We start from the raw sequence: 11,679 nt of genomic DNA, 5'->3' as shown, positions 1-11,679 counted from the left end.
TCTTCTCTCAACCCGCGAGAGGAGGAAGTGCGGTGAAATAAATTAAAACGTCCTCTAAACTGCAGTCTCCTTGAGGGCAGGATACATCAGTCAATCAATCAATCAATCAATCGTATTTATTGAGCGCTTGCTATGTGCAGGGCACTGTACTAAGCACTTGGGAAGGACAAATTGGCAACACCTAGAGACAGTCCCTACCCACCAGTGGGCTCACAGTCTAAAAGGGGGAGACAGAGAACGGAACCAAACGTACCAACAAAATAAAATAAATAGGATAGAAATGTACAAGCAAAATAAATAAATAAATAGATTAATAAATATGTGCAACCATACATACATCTATACAGGTGCTGTGGGGAAGGGAAGGAGGCAAGATGGGGGGATGGAGAGGGGGACGAGGGGGAGAGGAAGGAAGGGGCTCAGTCTGGGAAACATGTCCTGTATCCTGTATTATGTTGCCAATTTGTCCTTCCCAAGCGCTTAGTCCAGTGCTCTGCACGCAGTAAGCGCTCAATAAATACGATTGATGATGATTGATGATGTCCCAGTGGAAAGAGCCTGGGCTTTGGCGTCAGAGTTCACGGGTTCGAATCCCAGCTCCGCCACTTGATGATTGCATTTGTTAAGCGCTTACTATGTGCAAAGCACTGTTCTAAGCGCTGGGGGGGATACAAGGTGATCAGGTTGCCCCACGGGGGGCTTGCAGTCATCATCCCCATTTTACGGGTGAGATAACTGAGGCTCCGAGAAGTTAAGTGACTTGCCCAAGGTCACACAGCAGACGTACGGCGTAGCCCGGACTCGAACCCATGACCTCTGACTCCAAAGCCCGGGCTCTTTCCACTACGCCACGCTGCCACTTGTCAGCTGTGTGACTTCGGGCTAGTCACTTCACTTCTCTGTGCCTCAGTTACCTCATCTGTAAAATGGGGATTAAGACTGTGAGCCCCCCGTGGGACAACCTGATCACCTTGTAACCTCCCCAGCGCTTAGAATGGTGCTTTGCACATAGTAAGCACTTAATAAGTGCCATCATTATTATTATTGTCTGCCTACTCTGTTAATATTGTTCTCTCCCAAGCGCTTAGTACAGTGCTGCACACATAAAAAGTGCTCAGTGAAAGCCCTTCTAGCCTGTGAGCCCACTGTTGGGTAGGGACCGTCTCTATATGTTGCCAACTGGTACTTCCCAAGCGCTTAGTACAGTGCTCTGCACACAGTAAGCGCTCAATAAATACGATTGAATGAATGAACCATTGAGTGATGATGATGATGAGGATGATGGTATTAAGCGCTTACTATGTGCAAAGCACTGTTCTAAGCGCTGGGAGGATACAAGGTGATCAGATTACCAGCCGTGTGACTTTGGGCAAGTCACTTCACTTCTCTGGGCCTCAGTTCCGTCATCTGTAAAATGGGGATTAAGACTGTGAGCCCGCTGTGGGACAACCTGATCACCTTGTAACCTCCCCAGCGCTTAGAACAGTGCTTGGCACATAGTAAGTGCTTAATAAATGCCATTATTATTATTATTATTATTATTGTCCCATGTGGGGCTCACAGTCTTAATCCCCATTTTACAGATGAGGGAACTGAGGCACAGAGAAGTGAAGTGACTTGCCCAAAGTCACACAGCTGATGAGTGATTGGCAGAGGAGTACTCTCTTTCCCACATCATCCTCATCAATCGTATTTATTGAGCGCTTACTGTGTGCAGAGCACTGTACTAAGCGCTTACACAGACACACACACCACCTTTGATGATGATGATGATGGTGATGATGATGATGATGGCATTTGTTAAGCGCTTACTATGTGCCAAGCACTGTTTACCTTCGTGTCATCCCATTTCGGTGTTCATCTGCCTTACAAGGGAATAATTAGTAAATTCCATGTTGAAAATCAGGCCTTCTCCCATCCTTAACCCGTGAGCCCCATGTGGGACAGGGATTGTGTCTAACCTGTCGTCATGTTTTAGTTCTGTCGTCTGCCTCCCCCTTCTAATGATAATAATGATGGTGTTTATTAAGCGCTTACTATGTGCAAAGCACTGTTCTAAGCACTGGGGAGGTTACAAGGTGATCAGGTAGTCCCTTGGGGGGGCTCACAGTCTTCATCCTCATTTTCCAGATGAGGAAACTGAGGCCCAGAGAAGTGAAGTGACTTGCCCAAAGTCACACAGCTGACAAGTGGCGGAGCTGGGATTTGAACCCATGACCTCTGACTCCAAAGCCCGGGCTCTTTTCCGCTGAGCCACGCTGCTTCTAGCCTGTGAGCGCGTTGTTTTGTAGTGACCGTCTCTATATGTTGCCGACTTGTACTTCCCAAGCGCTTAGTACAGGGCTCTGCAATCAATCAATCAATCGTATTTATTGAGCATTTACTGTGTGCAGAGCACTGTACTAAGCGCTTGGGAAGTACAAGTTGGCAACATATAGAGACAGTCATCATCATCATCATCAATCGTATTTATTGAGCGCTTACTGTGTGCAGAGCACTGTACTAAGCTCTTGGGAAGTCCAAGTTGGCAACATATAGAGACAGTCACCATCATCATCATCAATCGTATTTATTGAGCGCTTACTGTATGCAGAGCACTGTACTAAGCACTTGGGAAGTCCAAGTTGGCAACATATAGAGACAGTCCCTACCCAACAGTGGGCTCACAGTCTAAAAGGGGGAGACAGAGAACAAAACCAAACATACTACCAAAATAAAATAAAGAGAATAGATACGTACTAAGTGATGTGGGGCTGGGAGACAGTAATTCAATCAAATAAGTAGATGACAGATATGGAAATAAGTGGTGTGGGGCTGGGAGACAGTAATTCAAACAAATAAGTAGATGACAGATATGGAAATCATCATCAATCGTATTTATTGAGCGCTTACTGTGTGCAGAGCACTGTACTAAGTGCTTGGGAAGTACAAATTGGCAACATCTAGAGACAGCCCCTACCCACCAGTGGGCTCACAGTCTAAAAGGGGGAGACAGAGAACAAAACCAAACATACTAACAAAATAAAATAAATAGAATAGATATGTACTAAGTGGTGTGGGGCTGGGAGACAGTAATTAAAACAAATTAGTAGAAGACAGATATGGAAATAGTGGTGTGGGGCTGGGAGACAGTAATTAAAACAAATAAGCTGATGACAGATATGGAAATCATCATCAATTGTATTTATTGAGCGCTTACTGTGTGCAGAGCACTGTACTAAGCGCTCGGGAAGTACAAATTGGCAACATCTAGAGACAGTCCCTACCCAACAGTGGGCTCACAGTCTAAAAGGGGGAGACAGAGAACAAAACCAAACATACTAACAAAATAAAATGAATAGAATAGGTATGTACTAAGTGGTGTGGGGCTGGGAGACAGTAATTAAAACAAATTAGTAGATGACAGATACAGAAACAAGTGGTGTGGGGCTGGGAGACAGTAATTCAAACAAATAAGTAGATGACAGATATGGAAATCATCATCAATCGTATTTATTGAGCGCTTACTGTGTGCAGAGCACTGTACTAAGCGCTTGGGAAGTACAAGTTGGCAACATATAGAGACAGTCCCTACCCACCAGTGGGCTCACAGTCTAAAAGGGGGAGACAGAGAACAAAACCAAACATACTAACAAAATAAAATGAATAGAATAGGTATGTACTAAGTGGTGTGGGGCTGGGAGACAGTAATTAAAACAAATAAGTAGATGACAGATATGGAAATAAGTGGTGTGGGGCTGGGAGACAGTAATTAAAACAAATAAAGTAGATGACAGATATGGAAATAAGTGGTGTGGGGCTGGGAGACAGCAATTCAAACAAATAAGTAGATATATATGGAAATCATCATCAATCGTATTTATTGGGCGCTTACTGTGTGCAGAGCACTGTACTAAGCGCTTGGGAAGTACAAGTTGGCAACATCTAGAGACAGTCCCTACCCAACAGTGGGCTCACAGCCTAGAAGGGGGAAACAGATGGCAAAACCATACTAACAAAATAAAATAAATAGAATAGATATGTACTAAGTGGTGTGGGGCTGGGAGACAATAATTCAAACAAATAAGTAGATGACAGATATGGAAATAAGTGGTGTGGGGCTGGGAGACAGTAATTAAAACAAATAAGTAGATGACAGATACGGAAATCATCATCAATCGTATTTATTGAGCGCTTACTGTGTGCAGAGCACTGTACTAAGCGCTTGGGAAGTACAAGTTGGCAACACATAGAGACAGTCCCTACCCAACAGTGGGCTCACAGTCTAAAAGGGGGAGACAGAGAACAAAACCAAACATACTAACAAAATAAAATGAATAGAATAGGTATGTACTAAGTGGTGTGGGGCTGGGAGACAGTAATTAAAACAAATAAGTAGATGACAGATATGGAAATAATAAGTGGTGTGGGGCTGGGAGGGGCGGGGGAACGGAGGGAGAAAGGGCGACATTGAGGGGGAGAAGAGGAAAGGGGGCTTAGTCAGGGAAGGCCTCCTGGAGGAGGTGGGCCTTCAGAAAGGCTTCGAAGCCGGGGAATATAACTTGCATATTTAAAAGACATCTATTTATTTTATTTTGTTAGTATGTTTGGTTTTGTTCTCTGTCTCCCCCTTTTAGACCGTGAGCCCACTGTTGGGTAGGGACCGTCTCTATATGTTGCCAGTTTGTACTTCCCAAGCGCTTAGTACAGTGCTCTGCACACAGTAAGCGCTCAATAAATATGATTGATGAGGATGATGATGAGTCTACTGAGCGTCTCCCAGCCCGAAAACACCAGGGCCCGACGCGAAGAAATTGGAAGATGGCGGCAGAGGCGCTGTTAAGAGAAGCAGCGTGGCTCAGTGGAAAGAGCCCGGGCTTCGGAGTCAGAGGGCAGGGGTTCCCCCTTAATAATGACGGCATTTGTTAAGCGCTTACTATGTGCAAAGCACTGTTCTAAGCGCTGGGGGGGATACAAGGTGATCAGGTTGTCCCACGGGGGGCTCACAGTCTTCACCCCCAGTTTACAGATGAGGGAACTGAGGCTCCGAGCTAAGTGACTTGCCCAAGGTCACACAGCAGACATGTGGTGGAGCCGGAATTCGAACCCATGACCTCTGACTCCAAAGCCCAGGCTCTTTCCACTCAGGCCATGCCGCTCCCCCTTCTAGACTGTGAGCCCACTGTTGGGAGGGACCGTCTCTATGTGTTGCCAACTTGGACTTCCCAAGCGCTTAGTACAGTGCTCTGCACACAGTAAGCGCTCAACAAATACGATTGATTGATTGATTGATTGATTCAAATCTCGGCTCCTCCAATTGTCAGCCATGTGACTTCGGTCAAGTCACTTCTCTGGGCCTCAGTTCCCTCAACTGTAAAATGGGGATTAAGACTGTGAGCCCCCGGTGGGACAACCTGACCACTTTCTATCCCCCCCAGCGCTTAGAACAGTGCTTTGCACATAGTAAGCGCATAACAAATGTCATCGTTATTATTATTATTAAAGGTCATGGGTTTAAATTTCAGCTCCACCAATTGTCAGCTGTGTGACTTTGGGCAAGTCCCTTCACTTCTCTGGGCCTCAGTGACCTCATCTGGAAAATGGGGATGAAGACTGTGAGCCCCCCATGGGACAACCTGATCACCTTCTAACCCCCCCAGTGCTTAGAACGGTGCTTTGTACATAGTAAGCGCTTAATAAATACCGTCATTATTACTATTATTAGAGGTCATGGGTTCAAATATCAGCTCCGCCAATTGTCAGCTGTGTGACTTCGGGCAAGTCACTTGACTTCTCTGGGCCTCAGTTCCCTCATCTGGAAAATGGGGATGAAGACTGTGAGCCCCCCGTGGGACAACCTGATCACCTTGTAACTTCCCCAGTGCTTAGAACAGTGCTTTGCACAATCGTAAGTGCTTAATAAATGCCATCATTATTATGATTATTATTATTGTAACCGCCCCAGCGCTTAGAACAGTGCTTTGCACATAGTAAGCGCTTAATAAATGCCACCATTATTATGATTATTATTATTGTAACCGCTCCAGCGCTTAGAACTTAAAGCGCTTGACTTTGGGCAAGTCACTTCACTTCTCTGGGCCTCAGTTCCCTCATCTGTAAAATGGGGATTAAGGCTGTAAGCCCCACATGGGACAACCTGATCACCTTGTAAATTCCCCAGCGCTTAGAATCAATCAGTCAATCAATCGTCTTTATTGAGCGCTTACTGTGTGCAGAGCACTGTACTAAGCACTTGGGAAGTACACGTTGGCAACCTATAGAGACAGTCCCTACCCAACAGTGGGCTCACAGTCTAAAAGAAAGTGGCCGGGCTCTAAAAGAGCCCGGGCTTTGGAGTCAGAGGTCACGGGTTCAACTCTCGGCTCCGCCACTTACCAGGCGTGTGACCCTGGGCAAGTCACCTAACCTCTCTGGGCCTCAGTCCCCTCATCTGTACAATGGGGGTTAAGTAAGCGCTTAGTAAATGCCATTAAAAAAAGTAAATGCCACCTGGATTGTGATGATTATTTTCCAACGGCCCGCTGTCTCCGTCTGGGTGCAGATCCAAGGGGCCATCATCATGTCGTCGCTGATCGAGGTGGTGATCGGCTTCCTGGGCCTGCCCGGCGCCCTGCTGAAGTACATCGGCCCGCTGACCATCACCCCCACCGTGGCCCTCATCGGCCTGTCCGGCTTCCAGGCGGCCGGAGAGCGAGCCGGGAAGCACTGGGGCATCGCCATGCTGTAAGTTCTCCCGCGGATTCCCGGCGGCGCGGAGGATCGTCAGTCGGTCGGATCTACGGAGCGCTCACTGGGTGCAGACCGGTCTTTTAGACTGTGAGCCCACTGTTGGGCCGGGACTGTCTCTATGTGTTGCCAATTTGTACTTCCCAAGAGCTTAGTACAGCGCTCTGCACATAGTAAGCGCTCAGTAAATACGATTGATTGATTGATTGATTGCAGAGCACTGGACTGAGCGGTTGGGAAGTCCGAGTTGGCAACGTCGGGAGACGGGCCCTACCCAACAGCGGGCTCATCGAATCGCCCCGGGTGGCCTTGGGGACGGAGCTCGGAGCCGGGACGCGGGACACCTGGGGTCTCATCCCGGCTCCCCTTGCCGTGACGTAGTAACTTACATGTCTGTGCCTCAGTTTCCTCATCCATAAATGGGGGCTTTTACACCCATCCGCACTCTTAGATGGGAAAGGGACGAGTGTCACCTGATCACTTCTCTTGTGCCTCAGTTCCCTCACCTGTAAAATGGGGGGTGAAGACTGTGAGCCCCCCGTGGGACAACCTGATCACCTTGTATCCTCCCCAGCGCTTAGAACAGTGCTTTGCACATAGTAAGCGCTTGATAAAATGCCATTATCATCATCATCATCATCCCATATCCGCCCCTGAGCTTAGTGCTTGGTACATAGCAGGCGCTTGACAAGTACCACTGTTACTATTACCACTATCGGGAAGCAGCGTGGCTCAGTGGAAAGAGCCCAGGATTTGGAGTCAGAGGTTATGGGTTCGAATCCCGGCTCTGCCAGTTCTCAGCTGGGTGACTTTGGGCAAGTCACTCAACTTCTCTGGGCCTCAGTTCCCTCATCTGTAAAATGGGGGTTAAGATTGTAAGCCCCCTGTGGGACAACCTGATCATCATCATCATCAATCGTATTTATTGAGCGCTTACTGTGTGCAGAGCACTGTACTAAGCGCTTGGGAAGTACAACCTGATCACCTTGTAACCTCCCCAGTGCTTAGAACAGTGCTTTGCACATAGTAAGTGCTTAATAAATGCCATTATTATTACTACTTGGATTGCACTTGGATTTGACCCCTTGAAAGCAGCGTGGCCGCTTGAGAAGCAGCATAGCTCAGTGGAAAGAGCACAGGCTTTGGAGGCAGAGGTCATGGGTTCAGATCCTGACTCTGCCAATTGTCAATCAATCAATCAATCGTATTTATTGAGCGCTTACTGTGTGCAGAGCACTGTACTAAGCGCTTGGGAAGTCCAAGTTGGCAACATATAGAGACGGTCCCTACCCAACAGTGGGCTCACAGTCTAGAAGGGGGAGACAGAGAACACAACCAAACATATTAACAAAATAAAATAAATAGAATAGATATGTACAAGTAAAATAAATAAATAAATAGAGTAATATGTGTGTATATATATATATATATCATCATCATCAATCGTATTTATTGAGCGCTTACTGTGTGCAGAGCACTGTACTAAGCGCTTGGGAAGTCCAAGTTGGCAACATATAGAGACGGTCCCTACCCAACAGCGGGCTCACAGTCTAGAAGGGGGAGACAGAGAACACAACCAAACATATTAACAAAATAAAATAAATAGAATAGATATGTACAATTAAAATAAATAAATAGAGTAATATGTGTATATATATATATGTGTGTGTGTGTATATATATATATATATACACACATATATTGTCAGCTGTGTGACTTTGGGCAAGTCACTTCACTTGTCTGTGCCTCAGTTCCCTCATCTGGAAAATGGGGATGAAGACCGTGAGGCCCCTGTGGGACAACGTGATCACCTTGTAACCTCCCCGGCACTTAGAACAGTGCTTTGCACGTAGTAAGCGCTTAATAAATGCCATTGCACGTACCCCTTTACTCCCCGCCTCCCCCTGCCCCACACCATTCATGTTTACACCTGTCATTTATTTATTGAAATTGATATTAATACGATTGATGATGATGATATTAATAATAATGGCCTTATACCTGCCCCAGCGCTTAGAACAGTGCTTGGCACATAGTGCCTAACAAATTGGTATCTATTGAGCGCTGACTGGGTGTAGAGCACTGTACTAAGTGCTTGGGAACTGCAATACAGTAAAGTTGGTAGGAGCAGCATAGTATAGCGTGGAAAGAGTAAGGACCTGTTTCTCCCTTTCCTCTCTCTTATGTTGCCAACTTGTACTTCCCAAGCGCTTAGTACAGTGCTCTGCACACAGTAAGCGCTCAATAAATACGATTGGTTGGTTGATTCTCTCCACCTCTCTCTCCCCGTAAATAATTCCGGTATTTGTTAAGCCGCGCGGTTCAGCGGGAAGAGCATGGGCTTTGGATTCGGAGGTCATGGGCTCGAATCCCGGCTCCGCCACATGTCTGCTGTGTGACCTTGAGCAAGTCACTTCACTTCTCTCAGTTCCCTCATCTGTAAAATGGGGGTGAAGGCTGTGAGCCCCCCGTGGGACAACCTGATCACCTTGCTTCCCCCTCAGCGCTTAGAACAGTGCTTTGCACGTAGTCAGCGCTTAACAAATACCATTATTAAGCGCTTAGTACAGTGCTCTGCACACAGTAAGCGCTCAATAAATATGATTGATTGATTGATTAAGCACTTACTATGTGGCAGGCACTGTTCTAAGCACTGGGGTGGATGCAGTCCCTGTCCCACACTGAGGCTCACACTCTTAATCCCCGTTTATACCAATAAGTGAGACCGAGAAGTGACTTCCCGAAGGTCACACAGTAGACAAGTGGGGGAGGCGGGATTAGAACCCATGACCTTCTGAATCCCAGGCCCGGTCTCTATCTGCTTGGCCGTGTTACTCTCCTCTCCGCCTCTCTCTTCCCCTCGCCTCCATTCTCCTTTTCCCCGTCGTTTCTCTCCTCTTCTCCTTTCTCCCCTTCCTCTCCCCCCCGCCATTCCCCCCTTCTCTCCCCCTCACTTTCCTTTCTCCTCTTCATAATAATAATAATGATGGTATTTGTTGAGCACCTACTGTGTGCCTTGGCCCTGTCCTAAGCTTTGGGGTAGATATAAGGGAAGCAGCGTGGCTCAGTGGGAAAGAGCCCGGGCTTTGGAGTCAGAGGTCGTGGGTTCAAATCCCGGCTCTGCCACTTGTCAGCTGTGTGACTTTGGGCAAGTCACTTCACTTCTCTGGGCCTCAGTTCCCTCATCTGGAAAATGGGGATGAAGACTGTGAGCCCCACGTGAGACAACCTCATCACCTTGTATCCCCCCAGCGCTTAGAACAGTGCTTTGCACATAGTAAGTGCTTAATAAATGCCATCATTATTATTATTATTATTATTATAAGGTAATCAGGCTGTCCCACGGGGGGGCTCACAGACTTAATCGCCATTTTACCGATGAAGTCACTGAGGCCCAGAGAAGTTAAGTGGATTTCCCTAGGTCACACAGCAGAGTGGCAGAGCCAGGATTAGAACCCATGTCCTCTGACTCCCAAGCCGTGGCTCTTTCCACTAAGCCACACTGCCTCTTTTCATCCCCTCTCCTCACTTTTCTTTCTCCCATCCCCTTCCTCTACCCTTTTCCTTTTCCCTGGTCCCCTTCTGGAAGCTTTAAACAGGGAAAACTCTCAGTTTACTTTCCAAATAAAGGCATCTAGATGGTAGTCTTTGGGCCTTCTCTCTCTACAGGCCCCTTATTCTCCTCAGAAACGGGAAAACTGGAAACTATCTGGTGTCCCTCCCACTTAGTTCCCAATTTTCCAATGGTTTCTGAGGAGAATATCTGGTGTCCCTCCCTTATTTTCCTTAGAAACTGGTGGGAAATGGGGAACTATCTGGTGTCCCCCTCCTTATTCTCCTCAGAAACTGGTGGAAAATTGGGAACTATCTGGTGTCTCCCCCACCTTAGTCTCATCAGAAAGTGGTGGAAAATTGGAAATTATCTGGTGCCCAATGCCCTAGCCCCCCTTATTCTCTTCAGAAACTGTTGGAAAATTGGGAATTATGTGGTGCCTTCCCTTTATTTCTCAGAAACTGTTGGAAAATTGGGAAGTATCTGGTGTCCCTCCCCTTATTCTCCTCAGAAACTGTTGGAAAATTGGGAACTATCTGGTATCCCTTTCTTATTCTCCTCAGAAACTGGAGGAAAATTGGGAACTATCTGGGGTCCCATTCTTCGTCTCCTCAGAAACTGGTGGAAAATTGGGAACTATCTGGTGTCCTGTTCTTATTCCTCTCAGAAACTGGTGGAAAATTGGGAACTATCTGGTGTCCCGTTCTTATTCTCCTCAGAAACTGGTGGAAAATTGGGAACTATCTGGTGTCCCTTTCTTAGTCTCCTCAGAAACTGGTGGAAAATTGGGAACTATCTGGTGTCCCGTTCTTATTCTCCTCAGAAACTGGTGGAAAATTGGGAACTATCTGGTGTCCCGTTCCTAGTCTCCTCAGAAACTGGTGGAAAATTGGGAACTGTCTGGTGTCCCGTTCTTAGTCTCCTCAGAAACTGGTGGAAAATTGGGAACTATCTGGTGTCCCGTTCCTAGTCTCCTCAGAAACTGGTGGAAAATTGGGAACTGTCTGGTGTCCCGTTCTTAGTCTCCTCAGAAACTGGTGGAAAATTGGGAACTATCTGGTGTCCCGTTCTTATTCTCCTTAGAAACTGGTGGAAAATTGGGAACTGGTGTCCCGTTCTTATTCTCAGAAACTGGTGGAAAATTGGGAACTATCTGGTGTCCCTCCCCAGAAACTGTTGGAAAATTGGGAACTATATGGTATCCCTTTCTTATTCTCCTCGGAAACTGGAGGAAAATTGGGAACTATCTGGGGTCCCATTCTTAGTCTCCTCAGAAACTGGTGGAAAATTGGGAACTATCTGGTGTCCCTTTCTTATTCTCCTCAGAAACTGGAGGAAAATTGGGAACTATCTGGGGTACCATTCTTAGTCTCCTCAGAAACTGGTGGAAAATTGGGAAC

At 46.8% G+C, this 11,679-nt stretch overlaps 1 protein-coding gene across 4 annotated transcripts in view; it reads left to right on the top strand.

Annotated features, from left to right (window-relative positions):
- Positions 1-11,679, top strand: part of SLC23A2 (solute carrier family 23 member 2) — a 253,987-nt gene that overhangs the window by 183,069 nt on the left and 59,239 nt on the right. For all 4 annotated transcript variants that reach the window (XM_038747127.1, XM_038747126.1, XM_038747128.1 and 1 more), the window contains one exon: positions 6,542-6,723. In XM_038747127.1, the coding sequence (XP_038603055.1) occupies positions 6,542-6,723 (182 nt within the window). The remainder of the gene's footprint in view (positions 1-6,541; positions 6,724-11,679) is intronic.

This window comes from Tachyglossus aculeatus, chromosome 5 (genome assembly GCF_015852505.1).
Source record: "Tachyglossus aculeatus isolate mTacAcu1 chromosome 5, mTacAcu1.pri, whole genome shotgun sequence".
Taxonomy (NCBI): domain Eukaryota; kingdom Metazoa; phylum Chordata; class Mammalia; order Monotremata; family Tachyglossidae; genus Tachyglossus; species Tachyglossus aculeatus.
This window is presented reverse-complemented; position numbering and strand designations above follow the sequence as displayed.